Source organism: Chelonoidis abingdonii, chromosome 4 (genome assembly GCF_003597395.2).
Source record: "Chelonoidis abingdonii isolate Lonesome George chromosome 4, CheloAbing_2.0, whole genome shotgun sequence".
NCBI classification, from domain to species: domain Eukaryota; kingdom Metazoa; phylum Chordata; order Testudines; family Testudinidae; genus Chelonoidis; species Chelonoidis abingdonii.
Window position 1 is genome coordinate 38,131,790 of NC_133772.1, and position 27,743 is coordinate 38,159,532.

At 45.4% G+C, this 27,743-nt stretch overlaps 2 protein-coding genes across 2 annotated transcripts in view; both read right to left on the reverse strand.

Annotated features, from left to right (window-relative positions):
- The window catches only part of CDHR5 (cadherin related family member 5), a 35,529-nt gene extending 29,010 nt beyond the window's left edge, over positions 1 to 6,519 (reverse strand). The window contains exons 1-5 of the mRNA XM_032773448.1: positions 6,351 to 6,519; positions 5,925 to 6,100; positions 3,531 to 3,581; positions 3,085 to 3,177; positions 1,345 to 1,443 (exon numbers count right to left, since the gene is read on the reverse strand). Of these exons, the coding sequence (XP_032629339.1) occupies positions 1,345 to 1,443; positions 3,085 to 3,177; positions 3,531 to 3,581; positions 5,925 to 6,100; positions 6,351 to 6,519 (588 nt within the window). The remainder of the gene's footprint in view (positions 1 to 1,344; positions 1,444 to 3,084; positions 3,178 to 3,530; positions 3,582 to 5,924; positions 6,101 to 6,350) is intronic.
- An 8,662-nt stretch (positions 6,520 to 15,181) lies between these two features.
- Positions 15,182 to 27,532, reverse strand: SCT (secretin). Its single transcript, XM_032773447.1, has 5 exons — positions 27,444 to 27,532; positions 25,522 to 25,626; positions 24,236 to 24,340; positions 21,738 to 21,878; positions 15,182 to 15,293 (listed from the first exon to the last, which is right to left on the reverse strand). Exons 1-5 carry the CDS (start codon positions 27,530 to 27,532, stop codon positions 15,182 to 15,184), a joined length of 552 nt encoding a protein of 183 aa, XP_032629338.1.
- Between the last annotated feature and the right edge of the window lie 211 nt (positions 27,533 to 27,743).

Consider the following 27,743-nt stretch of genomic DNA (forward strand, 5'->3'; position numbering starts at 1 on the left):
TTTAGCGCTACTCCTCTCGTTTGGGAGGAGTTCCGAAATCGATTTAAGGAGGCGGTAAAATCGATATTAATGACGACGTCATGTGAACGGATACAGCGTTAAATCGGTATATCGGCCATTAAACCGATTTAAAGTCGCAGTGTAGACCTGGCCACAGACACATACTCTGAAATACTGTTAGCTGCTTAACATATATAACATCCAAGGCTGGGTATTTCTAAGAGAGATACATACATAGTTCAACTGTTGATGATTTGAACTCTTTGGTCTCTTGCTAGTAAAATGGAATCATCTCTGGTATCTCAGTATGGATCGTTAGTGGAATTTTGAACATTCTTCTCTCAAAATGATCATAGGGCTGAATTCAGAATTAAATCAGTGTAACAGAGAACACAACTTGGCACATCACCTTCTACTGTAGTCGGAAATAATGGGCTTGGCTTTGCTTTCACTTACACCAGCGCCTTTCATAGCATTCTTCCTGATTTATACCATTCTGAGGCCAGAATCTGGCCTGACAGGTAAAATTGTGAACTCATTTACACCTGTTCAACTCCATTAAAATCAGTGAGGTTGCACAAGTGTAACTGATGGAGAACTTTGACCCCCATCTGCCCTTGACATGATTCTCTTATTTTTTTTGTTTGGAATTTTTTTATCAATTCCTTTGTTAATTAAAACTTTTAAAAAAATCAAATAAAATGACAAAACACCACCCTTTATACTCCAGATTGGCATCAGTTTAACTGACTATACATTATCCATTGGTCTTTCAACAAACTCCTTAAAGATGAAGGCTGATCTTGTGGCTAAGGCCCTGGACTGGGGCTCAGGGGATCCGGATTCAGTTTCTGGCTTTGCCCGAGACTTCCTGTGTGACCTGAGGCAAATCCTTTAATCTCTCTGTGGCTCAGTTCCCTGTCTGTAAAACTGGGATAATCATACTTCCTTTCCCACTCTGTCTGCTGACCTACTGAGATTCTAAACTCTTCAGGGCAGGGTCTCTCTCTTACTATGTTTGTAGTACAGCCTAGTATAATTGTTCCCCAACCTGGTGTACGTTTCTAGGCGCTACTGTAATGTTGAAGTTGAATAGGTGCTCTGGTAATATTTTTTTTTAAGTGTGAATTTTTAAAGAATTCAGTATCTAAAACATGGATTTCTCTGTTCCACTAGCACCCTCGTTGCTCTGTCCTGGCCTTAGGTTTCTGGAAATCTCACATGTAATCCAGCAGTTGAAATAACCAACTCTTGTTGAAAGTCCCACTTGCCTCTTGTCTCAAAGTTGGTGCCAGTGTAAATCACTAACAAAGAGTTCTATGTTTTTGCAACGAACATACTCACTGGGGTGATCGCTGTAAGTTCGTATTGTATGTTGTCCAGGTCAGCATCACTAGCAGTTACGCTCGCCTCAGGTATAATGATCGTATTCACTTTTGTATCCTGAAAACAAATATGCATGATTATTTTTTCCATTTTGGCAAATGGTCACCTGCTGGATATAGCATCCTCACTGGTAAATCCTTCCTAGTCCCCTTGTTCTGTATGGGTCAGTGCTCTGGAATTAGAGATAATCCTCCCACTGCCACCTCTGATCAAGTTTAATTGACATGGTGGTAAAAATGCTGGATGCCCCCAGAGCATTGTCTACATTAGGGCCCTTACCGGTACTGGTGTTGCTGAATTGAGATGGCGCCAGAGGCAGGGGTAGCTCTAGACATTTCGCCACCCCAAGCACGGTGGCATGCCGTGAGGGGCACTCTGCCAGTCGCCGGTCCGGCGGCTCCAGTGGACCTCTCGCAGGCGTGCCTGCGGAGGGTCCTCTGGTCATGCGGCTCACCGAAGCAGCGGGACCTGCGGACCCTCCTCAGGCATGCCTGCGGGAGGTCCATCAAAGCCGCAGGATCAGCGGACCCTCTGCAGGCATCCTGCTGAAGGCTGCCTGCCTGCCACTCTCTCAGCGACCGGCAGAGCGCCCCCCGTGGCTTGCCGCCCCAAGCATGCGCTTGGCGTGCTGGGGCCTGGAGCCACCCCTGGCCAGAGGTGTCTATTCTAAAATTCCCTGGTGTAGATGTGACAGCTGCCATCTTGGCTGACACACCAGGGACTTAACCAGAGCTGAAAGCAGGAGCTGCTATAGCTTGAGCTAAAGAGCCAAGATTCCCAAGCTGTGGCTGCAACAGGTTCCTATCCTCTGATTGGCGTGACCAAGAGGGGCAGGCCTCGCGAGAGGACCTGAAGTGTTTTGAAACCTGCCAGGGTCTCTACATGGAAGATGGGTGACACCTGGTGAGCTAAGCCTGCATATAAACTGCCTGTTTTTTTAAGATATGTCTTCTCTGTGCAGTGCTTTTGTTCTGACTAAATAGTATTTTCCTTTTTGAAGGCTGGCTGGTCGCTGGTGAACCTTGTCCTTGCCCCTGAGAGAGTAGGACTGCAGGTGCTGGACTAAAGTCAGTTCTGCTGTGGTGATCACAGTGAATAGCAGAAATCTGCAGCCTAAGTCTGAAGGGAGAGGATAGTGAGATCGTGCCCCAAGAAAGTCGACTATTAGAGGCCTGAAACTTGGGTGGGATCCCTCAAGGTGGCCAATAAGAGGTCAGAGGTGCAGTTACCTTAGGAAATGTGACCGTCAGCACAGAGGGGGACCTGTAACATGTACTGAGAGGTGGATTTCATAGACAAAGCCCCTGGAGAGCTGCACATGTAAGGGATGTCACTGTTGGCTGCAGTTTGCTTTCCTCTGTGTGCTTTGATTTTGGCTAAATAGGTTAAGGACTGATTTCAGAAATACTGAGCACCTACAACAACACAGCTGAAGTCAACAGAAGCAGCAACAATTCAGCACTTCTGACAGTCAGGTTTAAAATGACTCTGATTGCAAAGGCAATAATTCTAACCTGAAATGTCAAGGAAATATTGTCTTCACCTCATGCACATCCTCTAATTTTCATGGACAAGAATGGGCTGCATTCATGCTTATAAATCACTTTCCTCTTGTCAAGATTAGAGTCCCACATGAACTGGAACTATCTGATCTGTAATCTTCCCTTTATTATAACAATAGTTTAATAAAACCCTTACCTCAGGAACATTTACAGTGATATTTGTTTCCTTGAATACCGGGCTGTTGTCATTCAAATTGCCGACTTCTACTATAACCATCACAGAATTGACCTGGTGGGGAGGTAGGAAGAGGGGAGAAAAATCACAAATAAAGTAAGGCTATTAGGAGCGGCATTGACTGGTAGGCATGAGACAGTGTGAGGATCAGAACTGGATCTGGACTACGTGTGCATTTGGGCTGTAGGCTGAATGAAGGCTTGGGTTTGAATTTGGATATGATGGCACTGAAATCTCATGGGCAGTGGGGTTTTTTTTTGCTCTTTCCAGGAGAAGACAACCATGAGAATGAGCAGTTTCTCACAGAGGGTATGTGGTGGGAATAGTTAACATCTGAGCCAAGTGTGGTGTTCTGTTTCTAGTTTCTATCTAGCAATATAGAAATTATTATTAGAATTTATACTCACCTCTACACCCCCTTTCCAGCAAAGCAGGGTTACTAGTAATGTGTTTTCTGTCTGTGTTTTAAAAACAGAAACAAAAAAATCTGTCATTTTAAAAAACATCTATTGTGGCACCAACGTTCTTCTCAGGTGTGGCTCACTCCAGTCCTGAGGCAACAAAGTAATTAGCACCTGCTTTTGTGCATTTTAAGCACGAGCTTAAATCCAGTTGGGATTTAGGGACAAGTCTCATTTGAATTCAATGGAATTTAAATTTATGCTCAAAATAAAGCTAGTGAATAAGTGCTCTGCTTCAGCTGTGTTTTTATATATATATATATATATATATATACACACACACATACTTTTTTTTAAGATAGATATTTTTCTTTCTTCCTTTTACAGGTCTTCAATTAGCTTCAGATCTCCGTTACACTGGTGTCAATGTGAAATCATACCACTGACTTCAGTGGAGTTACTCTAGATTTACACAGAAGCAGATAGGATTGGAGACTTTCCCCATGCATCATGCTAGGGCTTGTCTACACTACCTGCCGGATCAGCGGACAGCGATCCATCCAGTGGGTCGATTATCACGTCTAGTCTAGACACAATAAATCGACTGCCGAGCACTCTCCCGTCGACTTTGGTACCCCACTAAGGCGAGAGGCTCAGGCAGAGTCGACGAGAGAGCGTCAGCGACACTGCGGTAAGTAGATCTAAGAACATATTCACGTAGCTGAAGTTGCGTAACTTAGATCGATCCTCCCATAGTGTAGACCAGGCCAAAAGTGGGGCAGTGAGAGAGAGTTCTTTAAGTCTGCTGCTCAGCGAGGTTTCTCTTTGTACAGATACCAATTAGCCCAGCCCCTTTCTTCATGGCTACATCTGTTCCCACAGCCAACACCCTCTCTACCTGACTGCAGAATTAACATCCACCCTGCTATAGTGCCCCTTCATTGCTCTCGCATTACAGTGAGCCTAGCTCGAAATTCTCCAGCAGATCTAGGTAAATTAAACCGAAGTTAATATTGAACAGTGAGTACAATGTCCCCCACAGGGTCTGTTTTTACAGGAAATCTTTCATTGTTCGATATGCTGCACATTTGTATATTGGGAAAAGCAGGACTGCGTTGCAGAAACTATTGAGAGGGTGGGAAGGAACTGGAGGCTTTTCTTGCTGGGGGCAGTTTAGGATTGGCACACTTGCTGGCTATTAAAATAATTGGCAGTGAAATAGTTAACAACGCTGCCATTTAAATTGCCATTAAATTTCCAAATTAGAACTCCACTAAAGTGAACAGAATCATCTCACAGCTCCAGACTGTCATCATTTTGTGTATATATGTGTACGATATTAAACTAGCCATGGGGAGGGTCCAAACTCTACTGAAGTGTATTTACAAGTCTCTGCTTTAAAACTTGCACCGTGTTCTCCAGCACACCTTATGGACCTCTTGGAATAGACTTCAGGGGTGGAGAACATAAGAACAGACATACTGGCCAGACCAGTGGTCCATCTAGATGAGTAGCCTGTCTTCTGACAATAGCTGATGCGATATGCCTCAGAGGGAATGAACAGAAAGAGCAGTTATCTGTTCCCAGCTTCTGGCAGTTACAGGTTTAGGGACACCCAGAGCATGAGGTTGCGTCCTTGACCATCTTGGCTAATGGACATTGATGGTTCTATCCTCCATGAACCTATCTAGTTCTTTTTTAAACCCATTTGTACATTTAGCCTTCACAAAATCCTCTAGCAAGGAGTTCCATAAGCTGACTGTGCATTGTATGAAGGTTCTTTGTTTTAAACCTGATGCCTATTAATTTCATTGGGTGACTCCTGGTTCTTATGTTAAGTGAAGGAGTAAATAACACTTTTTTTCTCCCACCAGTCGCAATTTTATAGATCTATATTATATCCCCCCTTAGTTGTCTCTTTTCTAAACTGAACAGTGCAAGTCTATTTAATCTTTCTTCATACAGAAGCTGTTCCATCCCCTAATCATGTTTGTTGCCCTTCTCTGTACTTTTCCCAGCTCTAATATATCTTTTTGAGAAGGGGTGGGTGAATAGAACTGACTGCAGTATTCAAGGTATCGCTGTACCGTGGATTTATACAGCAGCATTATGATATTTTCTTTTTATTATCTCTGCACCTGTCAGCTTTCCCCCAGTGCTCACTTGAAAAAGAGAGAGTTGGTGGGGGGAGTAAAGGTTGAATTTACACATACAGGTTCCCTGTTCGGGATATCAAACGTCAGTAAAATAGAAAAGGTGACGCCATTTTAAAAGCCAGCTGTGCTGTGACCGTCAGAGGTATTAGATCATGTCTCTTCCAGGTGACCTGTACTCTGTGAAGAGTGTTTTACAATATTAACTCATAGACTAATTGTCTCTTTTTTCCAAATAAAAACTTACCTCATAATCCAAGGAATCTGTTAGAATCAATTCTGTGCCATTAATGGCAAACCATCTGAAGTCGGAAGAGTTCTCAATTGTTACTGTGACACCAGGCTCCATTGTAATGGTGGTAACAACAGCCCCCAGCAGATTATTCTCATTTATTGTTGGTTTCTCATTTCCTACAGAACACTCTGGAAGAAGCACACAATCATTTGTGTCAGTGTTGGCACAAAATTGTTGGCCAGTTCTCTTTGGATGTTGGAATCATCAGACTGGATCAGACCTAAGCTCCAGCTAGGTCACTATCCTGTTGCTGGCAGTGGCTAGCACCAGCTATTTCAGAGGATGGTGCAAATCCCCCTGCGACAGGCTGTTATGGAATAACCCGCTCATAGGTAAAATTTCCTCTGTGCTTGTAGGACTCAACAAATGTGGACTTACCTGTGGTGCTCTGTGCGAGAACTTGTGTTAAGGGCAATAGCAGAAGGAACGCAGCAGCAGGGAACTGATTAGGAACCGCCATGAGGGAAGCAGAAGGAAGCCCACGTCTTTGGGCAAATGTAATCCACCACTTTTTTCTCCGTACTGTCACTGAAGCATGCTCACCCATTCACAGCCCCAGGAAGAAAAGAACACTGCATATCTGGAGCAGACACCCACCTGCTGCACTTCAACCTTTGCCTCCCTGCTTTATTGTTTAACTTATTTATGACTTATTTACTGGTTCCTGTTTTCAGAATGTGATAGGTGGTGAATTCCACATTCTTCTTGGCTGTGGATCTCTGGATTTTTAGCTGCATTAGGATTTGGTGTTGAATACCCCCCAAATAAACACGGGGGCGGGGACGCTTTGGCACCTGTTAAGTTGACTGTCAGTGGCAGGTGTGATTGTAATCACCAGAGCGCATGCTGAAGTGTCGTACTGAGCCAACGATTTGGAGCAGGGCTGCACTTCAGATGTACCATGGAGACTCTCTGCTTCATTATAGGGTGACCAGATGTCCCATTTTTAAAGAGACAGTCCTGTTTTGGGGGACTTTTTCTTATATAGAAGCCTATTACCTCTCACTCCTGTCCTGTTTTTTTCACAGTTGCTATTTGGTTACCCTACTTCATGGGTAGGTTTCATGGTAGAAATAATATGGGCTTAAGCAAATCTTCTGTGTCAGATCTCAATTCGCTACTGGCCAGCACTGTCCTATGCAGCCCACATCAGGTCTGTGCTCAGCTCCATAGCAAGCCGTGTTCTCAGGGCCTGTGCAACCATTTAGGCAACCTAGGCGGTTGCCTAGGACACTAGGATTTGGGGGGCGCCATTTTCTTTGGCAGTGACCGCGGCAGCCAGATCTTCAGCTGCCCTGGTCGCCGCCGGCATTTAGGCAGAGGGAGCTGGGGCAGGGGAGAGCGAGGAGGGCTGCCTGCAGCAAGTAAGGGGGGTGGGTGGCAGGCAGGGGATCTCCCCGCCTCAGCTCTCCCCTGCCCCATCTCCTCCCTGAGCACGCCATGGCTGCTTCACCTCTCCCGCCTCCCAGGCTTGCGGCAGCTATGCTGATTGGCAGCGCAAGCCTGAGAGGCGGGAGAAGTGAAGCAGCAATGGCGTGCTCGGGGTGCTCGTGCTCAGAGCAGGGGTGAGCTGGGGCAGGGGGGGTGCCTCAGGGTGGAAGATGGGGAGCTGCTGCAAGGGGGGAACCTCAGGGCGGAGGGGGGGAGCTGACGCAAGGGGGGCGCCTCAGGGCGGGGGCACGGGAGGGGAAGGCCCAAGGTGGAAGTTTCGCCTAGGGCACGAAACATCCTTGCACCAGCCCTGCGTGTTCTCCAGCACATTCTCTATGCTCTCCTCCTACCAGGGCTGGCTCTACTGTTTTTGCTGCCCCAAGCAGTGCACCGAATTGCCGCCGCGGATTTACTGCAGTGGATCTCAACCAGGGGTACATGTACCTCTTGGGGCATGCAGAGATTTTCCAAGGGGTCCATCAACTCCTCTAGATATTTGCCCAGTTTTACAACTGGCTACATAAAAAACACTAGCAATGTCAGTACAAACTAAAATTTCATACAATGACTTGTTTACTGCTCTTTGACCTATACACTGAAATGTAAGTACAATATTTATATTCTAAATGATTTATTTTATTATTATATTGTAAAAATGAGAGTCATCAGTGTTTCAGTGATAGTGTGCTGTGACACTTTTGTATTTTTGTGTCTGATTTTATAAGCAAGTAGTTTTTAAGTGAGGGGTAACTTGGGGGCACACAAGATAAATCAGACTCCTGAAAAGGGTACAGTAGTCTGGAAAGGTTGGGCGCCACTGATTTTACTGCACTTGAAGAGGAGGATTGATCTTGTGGCTAAAGCATTGGACTGGGAAAATGAGAGAGGATGGCTCTCTGTTTAAGGTCCTGGACTGTCACTCAGGAAATCAGAGTTTAATGCCTTGCTCTGTCAGAGTCCCTGGGTGACCCTGGGCAAGTCACTTAAACTCTCTCCGCCTCAGTTCTCCATCTGTAAAATGGGGATGATAATAAACCTCTTTTTTTTTTGTCATGTCTATTTCAATTGTAAGCTCCTAAGGGTAGGGACTGTCTCTTACTATGTGTATGTACATCACCTAGCACACTGAGGCCCTCGTTTCAGGCCTGGTCTACACTAAAAAGTTAGGTTGACCCAGCTACATCACTCACATGTGAAAAATCCACACTCCTGAGTGACGTAGCTAAGCCAACCTAACCTCGGTTGTAGACAATCTTCTGTCAGAGGCAGATTACTTACGCCAATGAGTGAAACCTTCCTTTCAGCATAGTTAGTGTCTACATTAAAGTGCTACAGCAGTGAAGCTGCAGCATTTCAAGTACAAGCCCTTAGGTGAAATCTCGAGGTACTACCATAATACAAATAAAACAACTTTTAGCTTTTCTTCCCTGCCTTTCCTTTGGATTTTCATCTGACTGCTTGTGACATTACCAGGGTACAATCTGGACTGTGGAACAGCTGTGTTCCCTCAATTCTCCAGCCTGGGATGCCTTTTACATGGCTTCACTGTGAGAGCAAACGCTGCTGGTCAGCTCAAACACAACTTCCAGTATGTAAATTACTCCCAGCTATTCTGTATGAGTGCTATGGACAGCTACTCATGAATTACACTCGAGAGCAACACCAGCAATTCCCAGCCCCAGCCGTTCCTCCAGAAATGTGCATTTTGTACAGCCCAGCCCTCTCCCGGACAATACAAGCTCCTATAAGTCCATCATTTCATTAACAGAATTTGTGCATATAATTTTCTATTATCTCAAGTAGGATTTCCCCAAACACTTCAGTCCAAACACACTGGTTTAGATAAAATAATAAAGCAAGTTTATTAACTAGAGACAGACTTTAAGTGGTTACAAGTAATGAGGCATAAAAGTCAGAATTGGTTACAAAGAAATTAAAGGTAAAACACAGCTAATACCTAACTTAACTAGCTACATAAATTCAAAGCAAAAGATCTCTCAGCACATGCTTCAGCAGTCTTACTGGCTGAATTCGTTTCAGACAGGATCCTTCCCTCAGTCCAAAGCTGTTACTTTGTTCCCTAGGTATTGTGGTTGCCGAGGATGGAGAGAAAGGAAGGAATATTTTTGGGGCACCTGTTCCCCATTCTTATTCCCTTCCTTGAGAATCATCTCCAGCTGGCGTTCAGGAGACAAAGTGTAAATTTCTCACTCATGCCGTTTTTCCTGCTGAGGGATGGCCACTTAACCAGGTGATGGTCCATTTTGATTTTGTTGATGCCTTGCTAAGGCATCAGTTTGCCTTTTGTCTCTGAGGAACTGGTTTGTGGCTGTTTCCCCAGATTTGGAATATGTCTCAGTAATGTCATACAGTAGAATTTTTTATAAGTTTACCTACAATGTTGCCACATTTATTTTACCAGGGCAATAATGACCAGTGAATTATCTGTTTTCAAATGATACCTCACAAGCCATACTTTGTACAAAATTCACCATAGTCTTGTAAAGGGGGTGAAATTGTGGTTACAGGCTGTCACACTGCACATGGCAAACTTTTCCTAAGAGGAATTTTACAGCAATGTTTTGTGGCTTGTGCTTGAAGATCAGCAAAGCTTTTATTATACCCAGTATTTTGCATTCTCGTAACAAGCCATTGTCCTCAAGTATTAATTCCTTTTAATGTTTCTTTGTGTGGTGCACACATTGGCTAAAGATGTTTAAAAGGATTGATTGCTGTAGTTAGCCGGTCACGCAGCAGACTGGATTCTCTGTGGAATGCTAGGTATTTACTTCACAAGAAAAGGCTGCCACTTTCAAGATAGAGGTCTTGGGGGCTGCGGAGAATATGGTGACTTTTGTTAGTAAGGTATGATTCACTTATGAGAATCATTAATAGAAAAAAATTCACTGAGAATGAGACTAGATGAGTGTGAAAATAGGCTTAATCTCAGTAACAGAATGGTGAGGTAACAAAGTACCTTACGAAGTAAGGAACCTGAGAGCTCGCTGTGAAATGGTTGATCAATTGTTCATTTGAAGCTTGTTACTTTCCTGACTCTTTGCAATTTATATCTTAGGATGATATCTATGACTAAACCTTTATTATGTCCCCTCTGCAATCAGGGTCCCATTGTGCTGGGCACTGTGCATACACACACAATGACATACTCTCAGGGCCAAATGAACCTTTTGTGAGCCCCGGCGTGGGACTGTGGCCTCTCCCCCACAATCCACCTGCATTCTGCCCTGAGGCCCCACTCCTACTTGACCTCTTCCCCCAAGGCCCTGCGCAGCGCTTGCAAGGTGGAGAGGGGGCGGAAAGGAGTGAGCGATGAGTGTGGCCTCAGGGGGGAAGAGGCTGAGGAGGGACAGGGCCTTGAGGCAGAGCAGAGGGTGGGCTGGCACCATTGAACCCGGTACTAGATACTCTGACCTGAAGAGTTAAACATGGGGAAATAAGGTGAATAGATGAGGTGTGGGGGCTGGTTGAAAATCTTTGTCTCAATACACTTTTTCCATGGAAAACTGGGATTATGATTAAACAAAACCTTTGGAAAATGGCTGCTTTCTCCAAATTTCTCATTTTTTTTGTATAAAAAGCCAAAAAAAAAAATAAAAAGGGGGTTTCAGCACTTTTATGGTTTTATGGAAATTCTAAACTGTCAGCTAAAATTTGAACAAAACTTCTTGTTTTCATCAGCCTACCCTGGGGGGCGGGAACTCATTTCCCTGTGACTTCTAAGTGTCTGTCTTCACTTACGACTTGGCTACACTTGCAAGTTACAGCGCATTAAAGGAGCCCCGGGCAGACTAGCTCACTACCCTTCACACTGGCAAGGCATGTATGGTGCTCTGACTCTACTGCTAGAGCGCTCCTGGTGCTCCACCTCGGCAAGTAGACTAATGTTTGATGTGCCTCCGCTGGAGCACCCCAGCGTCAGTGTGAACGAGGTGTTGCATTACTGCGCTCTGATCAGCCTCCAGAAACGTCCCCTAATCCCCTTAAATCAAGTGGCAACTCTTGTCATTGTTTTGAATATGCCCTTTGACAGCTCCATTTGACAGCCAGCATGCTTATCTGCTCCAAGACAAAGTAACCATTACTGTGAAATGCTGTGTGTGAGAGAGAGAGGCTGTGGGGGGCCGTGGGAGGTCTGCTGCTGTCTGAACTTACAAGATAGCATGCTGACATGCTCTCAGCCCCCCCAAAACCCAATATCTGTCCCCCCACATACACACAACACACTCCCTGTCACACTATACCCTACACCACCCCCCATTTGAAAAGCACGTTGCAGGCACTTACATGCTGCGATAGCTACCACAATGCACTGCTCTCTGTGGCCATTGCAAGAGCTGCTAATGTGGCCACACCAGTCTGTCCACACCAGCTGTCAGTGTGGACAGACTGCAGCACTTTCCCTACTGCACTCTATGAACTCTGGTTTAACTCAAAGCACTCTGCATCTGCAAGTGTAGCCATGGCCTGAGAGTTAACCTGGGCTCTCACTTGGGTGTCACCCTTAGCCTCTCTCCCTTCCACACACGTGTTGCTCACTGGAGTTTAGTGGTGCTTTCAGCCCAGACTGACTGACTTGCCTAGGGCTTTAGGCTAAAACCTGAATGCTGCTTTACCGCTGGCTGGTAACCTGCCCACACTGCAGTGCGGATGCAGGCTAAATCCCTGAGTGCTGCTGATAGTCCTCCAGTGCCTTCCTACAATTCCCCCTGTGTTCCAGAAGGACAAACTGTCTCCTACAATTCACTGGGGAAGAATTGGAGAAGATCAGTTTACTGCAGCGCAGAGAACTATGGGATGTTTCCCCAGAAACCATAGTGACCCATGTGGGTGGGCACAGAACCAGTGAGGGGATAGTAGCTCGGGTAGGGGTTTGCAGTGGGGCTGCTTAAGCATGGGTAGAAAAGACAGACCCTTAAGTGACTTCCCCAAGTACAAGTAGTCTGTGATGTGAACCCAGGTTTCCAGAGTCCCAGTCAAGTGGTTTAACTGCTGGAACATCTTTCTTCTATAACTCTGACTAAGGAGAGTATACACTGTACTAAAACAATCATCAGTTTAGCCACAAGTAATGGAGTTTCTTCTTGCTGAAAAGACCAGGATCTCTGCAGTCTTCCTCCCCACCCCCGCTGCAGGTTTGGCAGTTTTGCTCTTGGCTTTTGGAGATTACATTTCACCATGTCTTTGACCTGCAATGATTATGTCACTTCTTATTTCTGCTGTGGAGTTTGAAAGCAATTTCTCGTAATGGGGTTTTCAATACAGAAAGGAGTATGGGAAATCTAATCTGAAACTCTCTTCTCAATATGCACCCCACTTGGCAAACATTATGGGCATTCTTCTGTCCTGAGGATTATTTTTTGGTGGAGAGGGCTGAGTAATACATGCTTTTTTGCCTTGTGTTTTGCATGGAGTCCTCTGCTTCTTTACATGCTGCTGGTGGTGATTTCCAATCTAACAACAATTCTGAAGCTAATATTTGCTTCTTTCATCTTAATCCTTGTTCTATGCTTGGCAATATAACAGCACATCATTTTTACATCATTTTTCTTTCTTTTCCTCTGTCTCTTAGGTGCCTGCATCATCCAAAACTCAGCTTGTCTTTTTGTGGGAGACAGAGACAGAGTCATATAAACAGGAATGTGACTTCATTCCCTTTGAAATGAGTGCAGAATGACAATGCCTTGTATTCACTGCTCTTCACCTGGGCCAAAATGTTCAAACTTGGGGACCTAAAGTTAGGCCTTATCTGCACTTGGGGATAACCCTGATTCATACATCAGTAGGGCCCTTAACTGCAGATCTAATCAGGATAATTTTTGTAATTGGGGTAAACTCCAATAAGCTCAGCTGGTCCACTGAGGCACCTTCCTCGCCAGGAATGTAATCATCTCTTAACTTTGCTTTTCAGCCATTGAGTTAGCTGGCACCATGCTGACTGGCCAGTTTAGGGCAGTGCAAGTCCCATTCAGCATCATGTCTAGCTGACACAATGCAGAATGTGACTTGACTGACTGATCACCGCAGACAAGGGCAAGGTTAGCATTGTGCCAGCTAACTCAATTGTTAAAGCATGATTACATTTCCTAGTGAAAACAAACTCTTAGGGTTAACACTAGAACAATTGCTGGACTCTGGCTGAATTCATGCTATGTCTGAATATAGGCAAGCTTTGAAGAGTCCAGTTCTATGTTTTAGGCACTTAATTAAACATTTAGGGCTGAATTTCAATGGGCTTAGGATACCTAATTCACTTACGCTGCTCTGAAAATCCCAGTCAAGGTGCTGTCAAAGCCGGGTTTGAAAATTTTAGCCATGCTGCTTTTAGTGATTTAATCACATAAATATTTCCAAATATTTCTTTGAGATTTTTCTAATGTTTTGGTAATAGAAAGTTACAGCAGCATGGTTTCCCACATGCTGCAATAAATGGAAGCTGGCCTGTGAGACATGGAAATGATTCTTTAGTGCTATATTAAGGGAAATGACATATGTTTGTGTAAGACTAACTGCTTTGTAAATGTCTCTGAAAGAAAAATGAATGGTAATTTTCTGATGAGCTACATCATAAACAGTCTTGTAGGCAACAAGGAATGATCTCTACAGTATGTAAATGGCTATTAGCCAGGATGGGTAAGGAATGGTGTCCCTAGCCTCTGTTTATCAGAGGGTGGAGATAGATGTCAGGAGAGAGATCTCTTGATCATTGCCTGTTAGGTTCACTCCCTCTGCGGCACCTGGCATTGGCCACTACACTGTTGGTAGACAAGATACTGGGCTAGATGGACCTTTGGTCTGACCCGGTACGGCTGTTCTTATGTTCTTTAGCTGCCTAATGTTTAGAGATGATAGTTGAATTTAGTTCTTTTTGCATTGGAAGTAGATCCCCTGATCTTTACAAGGAAACAGCATCAAAACCATGCAGTGTGACATAAGCAGCATGTACAAGCTTGACTATTAAGAATGAATTTCTGCTTTTCAGTTGGCTATAGTGCCTGTCTCTAACTGCTAGAAGACCAGTCCTCTAAACAGAAGGGCAGAATGGATTGGAAATTGATCCATATATAGCTGCCATCAGTGTAGTATAGTTCTCACGGAGATCTTTGTCACAAAACCCACCACCCATCTGACGTTTTCTGCTTAAACAAAAGCACTGATCTCTTTGTCTGTGTGATGTCTCCTGCTCTGTCTTTCTAACATTGGGGAATCAGAGTAAGGGTGAGACCTTGATGAACAAAGAGGGCCAGATCTTCAGCTGGGCTAAATCTACTGACTTCACTAGACCGCTGTGTGTGTGTGCGCGTGCACATGCGCATACACATATATAGTTAAGTGGGAGAGAGGGAAGGACAATTCTTGTCCTGACCTAGCAATCCCCACAGTGCTATGCACAGCAGCCTTCCTCCTGTATTCTCAACTGCTTCCTGGTACTTGACCAGAGGAACCAAAACACAAGCCAAAGCACAACAGCTGCTGAAGAATCTTTATTACAGTTTAGAAACAGACAGGCCTGGAACAAAGTACTGTGTAAGCTGCTTCCATCATTCATGCACCATCTACTAATCCCACCCTCTATTTTACACCAATACACACAGTGCCCTTGATTACATGCTTTACTGTTATTTTGACGGTTTCTGATCCCATCATTTACCCTGAACCAGATTCAAAAGCTTCCTTATTTATTTGTAAGCCGCACACGGAACCCACCCCACCACGCTGCAGTTTATGGAGAGGTTTGGCTGCTGTTATCCCCTTCACTTCTAGTCTAGAACAGGCACTTCTGCCTTCATCTCTTCAATCAGTGGTTTGGAGACTGGGCAAATGTATTGGCCGATCATCTGAGTGGCTTCTCTTGCATCACTCTTGGACAGGCTGTAGTAGGACAAACAACAAGGAAGTATCTGAGATTCCACAGGGGAAGTGGACTAGAGGATGGCGATGAGACTGAGTTACAAAGTTAAGAAAAAAAGTAAAATGAAACACCTGCCGGTTGCCCCAAATTATCATGACCCGCCTGATGGTGGCAGACTACAGCCAGAGTAGGTCCCGTTGTACTAGGCACCGCACAAAAACAAAATAAGAGGCAGTTGCTGTCCCAAAATACTTACTACCTAAAAGGACAAACTGGACAAAGGGTGGGAGAAGGCAAGTATTATCCCCATTTTACAGATGGAGGAGCTAAGGCACAGCGAGGCCATGTCTACACTGCAGGGACTATAGCGGCATAGCTACAGCATCATAGCTATGCTGCGAAAACCCTGTGGTATAGACACATCCTACTGAGACAGAAGAGGCTTTTCCTCTATTATAGGAACACCACCTCCCTGAGCGACAGTAGCTAGAATGATGGGAAGCATTCTTCTGTCAACATAGCTTTGGCCACACCAGGGATTAGGTTGGCATAGCTTCGGCACTCTGGGGGTGTGGATTTTTCACACCCCTGAGATCCATCACCGTGGTGACCTGAATTTTGAGTGTAGACCAGGCTACATGACTTGCCCAAGATCACACAGGAAGTCTGTGGCAGAACCAGAAACTTAGTGTAGATCTCCTGAGTCCCTGTCCAGTTCCTTAACCACAGGACCACCCTTCTCTCTCCTAAGGGGACTGGGATGGTTGATAAAATGCCAATAAGAAAAAAAAGAGACCACCTTTGTGGCAATGCCAGTAACTTTAAACATTAAATAAGAATGACCTGGTTCAGAATATTTCAAATTCAGAAAAACTAAATAAAGATGCTATAGAAATTAAGTTAGAATAGTTAGACTTCTCTACAAGAAGTAGAAGATGGCTTGGTCCAGAATGTTAGATCTAGCCTCTCTACAATCAGAGAAATATTTTATTTCCCCCCATATTATTTAGTTTTAATAACAACCTCATACAGAGTGGGTTTTTTTAGCCATCGATCTCAAAGATTGATGTCAGAAGGTAAAACTGAGTGTTGTATGCACTTAGATCTCCAAAAGCAAAACATCAGAATTAGCCTGAAGAATTGCATAGAATTTAAGTGAATTTCTATGGTGATAGCTACATGCTGACTACGTGCATCCGATGAAGTGGGCTGTAGCCCACGAAAGATTATGCTGAAATAAATTTGTAAGTCTCTAAGGTGCCACAAGTACTCCTGTTCTTTTTGCCGATACAGACTAACACGGGTGCTACTCTGAATGCTGACTTGTGTTTCAGCTTTGGAATTGTCCCTCACCCCTATGCAAACAACCTCTCATACATGCAGGCCTTTTCAGGATGACACTGGATGTAAAAATTTGTGACAGACCCAAAATAAGAGACAAAGCAACAGTAAAACATTCCAGGAGGAGATGAGCAATGATGCAAGTTTGATTTAGTTAAAAATGTGTTTAAAACTTTCTATGGATCAGATCCTCAATTGCTGTAAGTCCATGGAGGGCAATTGAGCTATTTTGATTCATTCAGCTGAGACTCGGTCCCAGCAGCTTTAGTGTTAAATATCACTGATGATAATAGTGAGGTACACCAAGGTTCTGTGTAAGTTCAGGCTGTGACCCTGTGAATGCTGGCTTGCGGGAATAGTCCCATTGGTATTCATGTGAGCAGAACCCTTGATAAGTATTTGCAGGCTCAAGCCTCAACTTTGAGTCTAAAATGAGTGACGTATAGTACCCAGGCATGAGATGTCACCATCTAGCATGAAGAGTAGACCCTTAAAGAAACAATAGCCTGGGTTTTCCCCAAGTATTAACTGTTCCTCTGGGACCATCCTCCTCTCTCCCATCTCCTGCACTTCGTCCACTCTAAAAATCCCAGGAACCTTAAAAGGACACATCACAAAACAGGTGTTGACTAACCTTCTTGTCCCTGCTACCCTTAAGGGGATTGTCCCCCTGTTACAAGCTCATGTAAACCTCACTAAGACCCTGATTCAGCAAAGCACTTAAGACTATTGAAGTCAACATGACTTATAGCTCAGTGGTTTGAGCATTGGCCTGCTAAACCCAGGGTTGTGAGTGCAATCCTTGAGGGGTCCATTTGGGGATTGGTCCTGCTTTGAGCAGGGGGTTGAACTAGATGATCTCCTGGGGTCCCTTCCAACCCTAATAATCTATGATTCTATGTACAGAATCCAGTTCATTTTCCTCTCTCGTACATTGTCTTTTGAGGCTAACCATTGCCTCTATGAGAATTTAATAGCGATCCTATTGCAGGATCACATTTACAATATGAAACCTAAGGAATTGGCCTCAGTTGCATTACAATTAACCCCCATTTTTTCAAAACACTACAAACCTTAATTACCATCCCTTGAGTCCATTGGCACAGAACTTGTCAGCTCAGCTGTGCATTTTTCCCCTTGTTTTGAAACTATGAGCTCAAGACCCAGTTCTGCAAAGCTCATACAGGTAAGATTTTCCAAAGTGACTTAGAGTCAGAGTTCAAAGGTATTTAGGTGCCTAAAGATGCCGAGAGGCTCCCACTGGGATTTTGAAAAGCAGCTAAGCCTAACTAATAACTGAAATCAACTGGCCTTAGGCATCTAAGATGCTTTGAGAATGCCTGAAGTGCCTAGGCACCTATCTGCATCTTTAAATGCCCAAATAACTTTGTAAATGCGGTCCTATGTCATGTAGTCAATAGGATTTGTGCTCCTAAATCACATAGGTGCTTTTGAAAATCCCATGCTAAACACATGCACAGCTTTGAAGCCAATGGACGGAAAAGAGGGGGGAGCGAAAGCATGGCAGGCTTAGGGGAAGGAGCAGGGGCCTTGGGGGAAGGGTTTGAGTGGGGGCTGGTCCTGGGGCAGAGCAGGGAGTTGAGCAGAGAGCACCCCACAGCATATTGGAGTGTTGGTGTCTGTAGCTCCAGCCCTGGAGTCAGCGTCTATGCAGGGAGCCACGTATTAACCTCTGAAGAGCTGCATGTGGCTCAGGAGCCACTCAGATGCTACGATAATGAAGGCCATAGAAGTACCGCGATCAGTCTAGGTTATCCTTGCTGATAGAGTAGAAACACACCGTACATACCTATCATTCAGAAAGCTCTGGTATAACCACATGAAGCAAAAGTCATCGTAAGAGCTGCTGGTCTCATGTGTCCTTGGTATATCTATATGGATTAATCCTTCAGAGCCGTCCACCTCATCACTGATTTGGAGGAGAGGTGCAAAGAATACTGTTAATGTCACCCATGCCACCTGCTTGTGGGGAATGTTTTCAAGCAAAAGCTGAGCTGCTGTGAACAAGAGTTTGTGATCTGACATCTTGAGTAATGCCAGTTTCTGAAGGTTACACTGATTCCCCTGTATCTTAATATACAGTGACAGCCTGTTTCCTTCTGTTTCCAAAGGATGCCATGATATATGGCACCCTAGTGTTTCTTAAACCAGAGAAGTATAGTAAAGAAAACCGCTACAACAACTGACACAAACAAAACAAGTTCCGTACAGCCTGAGTCCCAGTTTTGGCTCCCTTATTTAGCAAGGACTGCATGCTGCCTGGAACGCTATATAGCACACAGAGACATTTAGCAGCTGAATAATATACTGCAAGTAACCACGGCATTACAGGGGCTATCTCTGTTGTGTTCACAGATTAGCATCAATTGCCTTGCCACCTCCTGCTAGGCTGCAATTGTGACATGTAGAAGCAGTGACTTCTGATGCCATACAGGGCCGGTGCAACCATTTAGGCGGACTAGGCAGTTGCCTAGGGCGCCAAGATTTGGGGGTGCCAAAAAGCGGCGCCCCTCAATTTATTCTTAAATAGTTGAGCAGCCGCTGCTGCTGGGACAGAGAGGGAGTCTGAGCTGCCGGTGGCAGCCCAGGGTGTCCCCTGGGTCAGTGCGCCACCGCAGCCGGCAGCCCAGGGGGTCCCCTGGGTCACCGCGCTGCTGCCAGCAGCCTAGGGGGTCCCCTGGGTCACCATGCCACCGCGGCAGCCGGCAGCCCAGGAGGTCCCCTGGGTCAGGGCGCTGCCGTGGCAGCCCAGAGGTTCAAGCTGCCGGCGGTGCACTGACCCAGGGGAATTCCTGGGCTGCAGGCAGAAGCTCAGAATCCCTTTCCCTTCCAGAGCAAGGGCTCCAGCCTATGCAATTTTTCTCGTTGCCGGCAGTGGTGCCAGCGGCTGGGCAGAGCTGCGCAGCTCTGCTTAGGACACGTGGCAGGAGCCCTGCGACGGCAGCGTGACACCAGGGCTTCTGGAGGAAAGCAGCAGCTGCCCCCTGGCTCAGCCTTCATGTCAGCCCCAGCGAGGGGCACGGAGAAGAAAAGAGCCTCAGCGGTGGTCTGGTGGAGCGGAGGAAGAAAGAGGACCCCGACGCTCATGCGCTGGGCAAGGTTAGCAAGTGCTTCCCCACAGCTTGGCCTCAGGTGCCTGTGCTCCTGCCCCCTTGGTCCTTGGCTGGTCCCTGCTCCTGCTCCCCTTGTGCCTGGAAGGCTGGAGAGAACAGCAGCCTGCAGAGCTGAGCTGTCCCAGTGCCCCCAGACACTTCCCTGACCCCATCCCCTCCACAGCCCTGACCCCCAGCTCCGAGTCCAGTCCCTCTGAGCTGGAAACCCCCTGACCCCATCCCCTCCACAGCCCTGACCCCCAGCTGACAGATAGTGTCCCTCAGTTATTGCTCTTCGCATCCTCTTGACTCTCCCAGTTTCTGTGGCCAGTGGTGAGCGAAGCTTCTCGAAGCTCAAGTTGATAAAAACATACATGCGAACATCAATGTTGCAACAAAGACTTGTTGGGCTATCTACCTTGTCACTAGAACATGACATTGCTCACAGCATTGACTTGGAGGAACTTGTTTCTAAATTTGGTAAACTTAAAGCGTGGAAACATACATTCTAAATTATAACATGTTACTCTATGACCGTGTATTGTGTATAATATATGTGATTTTTTGGGGGGTAGGGTTGGGGGGCGCAAGATGGAAGTTTCGCCTAGGGCGCAAAATATCCTTGCACCTGCCCTGATGCCATATCAAACTGACCTCCCCAATACTTCCCTGCCTGATTATTGATGGGACATGCTGCAGCTGGGCGTGAAGGCCTCTTGCAGTGGTGACATAGGTGAAGTGAAGGCACATGTGGAAAGCACATATACACCTCTACCGCAATATAATGCAACCTGATATAACACAAATTCGGATATAAGGTGGTAAAGCAGTGGTCCGGGGGGCGGGGGCTGTGCACTCTGGTGGATCAAAGCAAGTTTGATTTAACGCTGTTTCACCTATAACGCGGTAAGATTTTTTGGCTCCTGAGGACAGCGTTATATCGAGGTAGAGGTGTAATTGAAAATTTTTATTAATTTTCTAGGGCAAAAAGTTTTGGGTCTTTAAATCACTTGCTGCTGCTATTCTGGGAGCTCAATTCTGTTCTGGGGAGAGGAAGCCAATACAGCAAAGACAAACAGCAATGCTGGTAGATGCGTCCTCTCAAACAGAAATCTACTTTGCTGATCCTCTGAATAGGGGAAAATTGTGCTCAGGTCTCCCTGGCTGCTGACGGCAGTATATGTACTAGCCAGCTGGAGAAGGGGGCTGGATATGCTCAACATTGAAGCCGGCATTCCTCCCAGTGTATTCTTGTGTAGTATGGAAGGATTCTGCCTCATTTGTAGTATTGAAGCAAGAGGAATGATTGTTCCGTCTATGACCATCTTCCCCTTGCACACTAGCAAAGGACAGGCTATAGTTAGATAGCTGAATCCTCCTATGCTAATGATTGTATTGTACAAAATATCAGGTTTACTTCAAGTACATATAGGTGCACTGTAGGTGTCAAAAAACCAGACAGTGTCTCTAGCTACACCTCAGCTGGGGAACAGGAGTGGCAGCAGAGAGAGTCTGTTAGAGTTGGTTTTGCGTGGCTTACCTGTCCCCTAATATACGGGACATATTTACATAAACATGGAATTCGAGACATGGAAATAAAATCCAGGATTATCATAACCTCATCTGATACAACAGGAATGATAAGGCAGGGAAACAGTGGCCTCAATCTTGCAACATGTCTTTATAAACTGACCTTCTAATCCATTGTAGATGTTAGCTCTGGAGAAAGGTGCACAGTATCCTTACATGACTAGAGTTACTATATGAGTCAATGGTCACAAACAGGGATGAGCAGGAGAGAAGAGATGGGGAAATAGTGATGCCCCGAGAAAAGACCACCAAAGGATGGCTTGCTATGTCCCTCAGTAACTCTGCCAGTGGGAGTTCCTTTCCCTTCCCTTGACCAGGTATGGTCCATGGGGATTACTTAGTGGAGAGACCAAGCCTGAGGCTTTGGAGTATCAAAAAGGTACAGCAAAGTAAGGAAATAATACTGAGTTTTCCCCTTACCTTCCTCTGAGATTCTGTACGTGGTGCAGGAAAGCCTTTAATTTAGTGAGCTTCTCTTTGGAGCCCAAGTCATTTTCAGCATGATCAATAAAGCCAGAGTCTTCCACCTGCTCCTCCAGTCCAGATGATTCGGGGACACTACTACACAAGAGTACAAATATACAAAGCCAAGGCTTATTCTTCAATCTGCACATTAGGTACCTGCTTGATTTTTGCAATATTCCTCCTTCACTTGCTGTCCTACCAGTTCTTAAAGACAATGATCCTCAGCTGGTGTATATTGGGAGAGCTCCACTGAAGTCAGATTTATATCAGCTGAGGTGCTGACTTTTATGTGAAAATGGCTACATAGAAATATAGGGTTGGAAGGAACCTCAAGTGGTCATCTGGGCCCACTCATGCCCTCCCCACACTGAGGCAGGACCAAGTAAACCTAGTCCATCCCTGACCAGTGTTTTGTCTAACCTGTTCTTTAAAGACCTCCAGTGATGGGGATTCCACAACCTCCCTTGGTAACCTATTCGAGTGCTTAATTATTCTTGTGAAAAAGTGACAAAAAACTAGTGAGAATTTTTTTCCTAATCTCCAACCTAAATCTCCCATGCTGTAAAAAAGTTTAAAGCATGCCAAAACTCAGCTCAATCATTGTGCTGAATGTTATCTTTGTAACAAGCTGAGATAAACATGTATCCCGCTCAACTCAGGCAACAAATTTTAATTCAAATTGGCTTGTTCAGGTGCCCTAAAAATCACTGGCAATGGTCTGTGCCAGTAACTTATGGAACTGTTTAGCAATGAGCTGATATGTTGATTCAGCTCAGACTTTACCGAGGTTAGCCTTATTTTTAACAAGGGCTGAGATCCAGCAAATCCCAGGGAGTTTAGTGGGAGTTGCAGGTGTTCTGCACTGCTGGAAGTCAAAGCAAGTGTTTGAAGGATAACATTGCTTCTCAATATTGCCTCTCTTCCTCTGCAGCATGGGCATGTGTCACAATATGGGATCATGTGGGCACATCTCACCCAATCAATTCCCTGCCACTGCAGGGGCCTCAGATAGTGGTGCACCTCAGTCTCTCCTGTTCTTTGCCTTTGGCACACCACAGCTTAGTCAAACCAAAGCATTTCAGGAAATGAAAGTCATTGGGCTCAATGGAGGAATATTTGGGGGGAATTTCATGAGCTGTGCTATACAGGAGGTCAGACTAGATGATCTAATGGTCCCTTCTAGGCTTAAACTCTGTGAAACCTATGAAAATCCCCTTCCTTGTTGCCTGGCTCATTGTAACGAGACCCTGGCCCAGATTCTCAATCGAGTATGCCGATTTACTTCCTCTTGAAGACGTGGTCCTCTGTTTTTAATACATCTTATCCTTGTGACACCTATCCCAGCTCCATTCTACATCCTGACTGGTTTTCCAGAACGTAAATTCTTCACAGTAGGCAGTCAACCTAGGGAGGAATGACTTAACTTCCGCTCCATCATCCCCAAGAGCACCCATACAGCATCTTGAAACTAAAATCTAATGCATCTTCAGGGATCACACTAGAGGTGAACCTCCCAGGAAAAACAAAATGCCTCCAGGATGGGAACTGGGAAGGAACTATTTTGTTATCTGAGGAGGCCCTTTCCTCGAGGAAAGAGCCTCCTCAGATAACAAAATAGTTCCTTCCCAGGACTGAATTAGGCCTTAATGCTTCCATTGATCTTTGTGCTCTAGTTATTTGCTAGAGCCCAGGGATGGGGTGAGGATGGATACTATTGTACTAAGCGTCTAGTGACCTGACTTAGATTGGGGCCCATTGCACTAGGTATTGCGTGGACTCACATGACCTGACTGACTTCAGGGGGAGCTCGGTAGCTCAACACCTCGGCTGATAGAAACAGACAGTCTCTGCTCTCTGTAGCTGAAAATTGATATAAAAGGCAAGACTTGACAGGTGGGGCAATGGAAAAGGCATTGGATGGGTACTTGGGAGATCTCTGTTCTGTTCCCAGCTCTGCTACAGACCTACTGTGTGACCTTGGGCAAATCATTTCACCTCTGTTTGCCCATCCACCCTGTGTCTGCCTGGTTTATTTAGACTGCAAGCTCTTCAGGACAAACTCTCTCTCTTACTCTCTGTGACTGCAGAAGCATCTTATGATGAGATGTGTTGGGCAACCTTAATAGGTGATGCTACCAGCTTTGCCTGTAATAACACACAAGTGGGCAGGGTAATGTTGCAGAGGGGTGTTTACATGCCTGTGACCGTACATCAGACACTGGCAGTCAGGGTAGACTCAGCAGTAGTAGTGAGTGGGCAGGGAACAATACAGAGCTAGCTCTGGTGTCTGAAGCTTTCAGAAGTCCGGGAAGTACATACTGCTCTCTCTCCCTGGAGGATGAGCACCTGTCACTCTGCATTCTGGCTGCCTGTTTTCTAGCTGTAAGCTGACGCCTGTGACAGGTTGAATTGCCAATAAGTCACTTTCCTTTCCCAGTATATGTATTTGTTACCTGCGCTTGTAGCCCACCAGAGACTTGATTAGTTTCTGAACCTGAGCGTTTCCTCTCATCTTGCTGAGTTCACTGGTGAACATGCCATCAGAATGCCTCTGGTACCTGCGCTTCCAGAAAGAGAGAAAATAAATGTGCTTGCCCTGAGACTCCTCTCTCTCTTCTAAGGGACTTGGATCGCACCTGTAATTGCTGCACAAGTGGGCCTTTACTGCTCAGATAGGCTCTTGCTCCCAACACTGTGTATTAGGATTGACCCACGGGATCAGAACTTAAAGGAGAGATAAGTTGCCTCTCTTATGTGTATTGATTATGCACTGACATAGATAACTGAAAAGGAACAGTTCTAGACTGGCATACGGCTTACTCTAGATGACATACGATCAAGTCAGCTGTTCGTATTTAGAAAAAATGATCAATTTTTTTTTAAAATAAAGGTTTCCCCTCCTCACCTCCACACCCCACAAAAACATCATCTAGTTGCATAAAAACAATGAGAAATCCAGTGACACCTTAAAAACTAACAAATTACCCACAGACTGTCTCTGCTTTTTCCCTTGTTACCTCAGGCTTGGAATTGTAAGTGTACAGCAACACACCACGCCTCCGTTGGCATAGACACCCAAGGGGAAAGGGGAAGTCCTTATTCCAGCCTTCCTCAGGCAAAACTCCTTCCCAGTATGTTCAGAGGGAGCTACGCCTGAGTGGGCTCTGCAGGGCTGACGAATGAGCTCTCTAGAGTCAGATCTGGTTGCATGCAAGGCAGAGTTTGTCCCTGAAGCACTAGGGCTGGATTCTGCCCCATGCTGGCTCCCCTTTGGGCTGCTCTGGCTACCAAAGAATTCACCTAGTGAATTTGAAGCTGCCCTGAAGCAGCAGTTGGGGATTCCCATGTGGAAGGTAATCACCTGTGGCTTAGCTGGCTTTATTCCACTCTCTCCTAGCCCCCCTCTTGTTGGAAGTAATGGGCCATTGAGAGCCCCTTGGGGGGTCCATTCCAGTGTGTTAGAGCAGCCCTGAGATGGCTTTAGCTTTTGCAGCAGCTGAGCTGGCTTCTGGGTGCCATCGGGATGGAGGGTTCAGGAACCCAAGGTGCACCTGAGGATCTGGCCTCACATTTGGAATCAGGCTCCAGAGAAGGCCAGGCAGTTTCTTGCTAGTATTTGACTGGCTTGCTCTCTAGACCAAGCTATAGTCTCTTTTTTTAAGGCTTATCCTGATCTTTTTACACTTTGGAGTTCAGAGGTCACAACTGAACGAAGCAGGGAAGAACCAGTATATTTTACCTTTGATTGAGGCCCACGAGAGATTTGACTAACTTCTGCACATAGGCATTTTCATTCATCTTGCTGAGTTCACTGTTAAATACCCCGTCGGCATGTCTCTGAGCCCTGGGAGTTTAGAACAGAAAACCAAAATGGGCACAATGCCATGCTTTGGATGGGGTGGGTGTTTAAAATCATCCCTTTGGGAGAGGGGGGAAGCTGGGAGGCAGGACCACAGCTAGCCATTAATAGAAATCATAATTACCTTGGCCCACAATGAGAAACAGAAGCGTTCCAAGTAGGGGTGGGGGAAGGAGGGTGAAAAGGCAAAAGTTCAAAACATAAAAGGAGCAAATATTTAGAGATTTAAATATATTTTAAACTAATCAGAAAGTTAAAATGTCTTATGTTCCTTTCTAGCTAGATTTAGAAGAGCCTGCCCATCACCACGTGTGATGGAATACACCCTGTGTTCGCACCCTACACACTGGTGCAGTAATCTTTCTACAAAGTATGCCTTGTGAGGTATCATTTGAAAACTCATAAACTGCTGGTCAGTTGTCGTGGTAAAATGAGTGTGGCAACATTGTGTGTGAAGTTATAAGTTCCCCTGTATGATGTTATTAACACATGTTCCAAAACCCACAGCACTGCCCAGGCAGAAGTCAGGTCTGTCCTAAACCAAGGAATGTGTGCTTGCCTGAATTTCCATTTAAGCAGTAAACAGAGCCATCAAGCAGGGCGGGAAAACAAAGGAAGTTCAAACAGGTGATTTAAAAACCAACAAGGAATACTCTTCCACACAGACTGTTTGTGGTCTTGGTCACAGCTGGGAATATTTTTCCCAGGGGGACTGAAATTATAAAAAGGAGGGACAAACATCCCCAAGACTTCCTGTGTGATGGTGGGTGAGTCGCTTAGCCTTTCTGTGCTGTAGTTCCCCATCTGTAAAATGGGGAAGGTACTGTCCTATCTCCACAGGGGTGCTGAGAGGAGAAATACAACAAAGACTCTGAGGTGGTAGGGTAATAGGGTACGTATAAGTACCTGAGAGCAGGGGTGCTGGAACAATTTGTATAGTGGAGGTGCTAAGAGCCACTGAACCAAACTGTAAGCCCTGTATATAATGGAAACCTCTTCAAGTCAGGGGGTGCTGCAGCACTCCTTCACCCCAGACCCCTAGTTCCAGCACCTGTGCCTGAGAGAGATGGGATTCTCAAGATTGGGCCACTAGAGTGTCTCGTTGGGGCAAGGATCTCTACAGGTCTACTGAAATATCTGGCATGCTTTGGCATTACGTAAATCAGGTAATGATACTTGGTGTAGCAAAGAACTTCTTCAAAACAAAAAACACACCTCACTTAAATGAATGTTTCACTGTAAAGAAATGTCCAGTGTGCACATACTATCACCCCTGAGGGGTTGTAGGGTCAGACGCTCAGGGGCTCTACTTCAGTGGAGTCACACTGATTTAGCGTGGCTGAGGGCCTGGCACTACCCATGTTTTGTCAGCAGTTAGCTGGACTAAACTAAACTAATCTATACAAAGGCACTCTTAGCGTGGAATAAGCGTATGCACACAGGGAGCAAGCGCAGAATAGCTACTGTGCTTTAAATTAACGCCCTAGCTATTTTGTACTAATTTCCCCATGAATTCGTTATGTAGACAAGAACTAATTTAGTTACACTGGTGCAAACTTGTGTGTAGGCACATAAATTGGTTAAAGAGTGAGTGGGTCATTTCAGTTTAGCTTATTCTGTTCTGACTGCAAAAATAAGAGTGTCCACACAAAAACTTGCACTGGTTTAACCAAATCAGTTAAAAAAAACAAACAGTTGCAACTTCTATATGTAGACAAGACCTTAGTTTTCTAGCTGCTGGATCCTTAGAACAGAAAGTCATGGAAAGAAGGAGGGAAATGGAGTCCCAAAAGGATTCTTACCTTTCCAGAGCAGGAAACGTTGCTGAGAGTTGAGACAGGACAACCACAGAAATAACTAGCTGCCGGAGTCCAGTCAGCAGGGAGGCCATGATGTCTCCTGAAATGAAGCACTAGGTTTTGTGAGCAGTAAAATGAATGACCCTGTTATTTGTTTGGAACAATTTACTGGTTGCACAGCGCCAGATATTGCTGTATTGCTATGCTAATAACACCATTGTAATGACATAAGGTAGTTCTTGCCAACACAGAGAGCATTCTGTGAAACATAAAAGATGAGCAGACCCAAATAATTTGCCCAGT

What these genes read in the sequence shown, in the direction of transcription:
- SCT (XM_032773447.1), bottom strand. Translation starts at nt 27,532, where the DNA reads ATGGCCTCCCTGCTGACTGGACTCCGGCAGCTAGTTATTTCTGTGGTT. An exon ending in ACGTTTCCTGCTCTGGAAAG is followed by an intron (nt 25,627 to 27,443) that starts GTAAGAATCCTT and finishes CTAAACTCCCAG; the next exon opens with GGCTCAGAGACATGCCGACG. An exon ending in CTGGTGGGCTACAAGCGCAG is followed by an intron (nt 21,879 to 24,235) that starts GTAACAAATACA and finishes ACTCTTGTGTAG; the next exon opens with TAGTGTCCCCGAATCATCTG.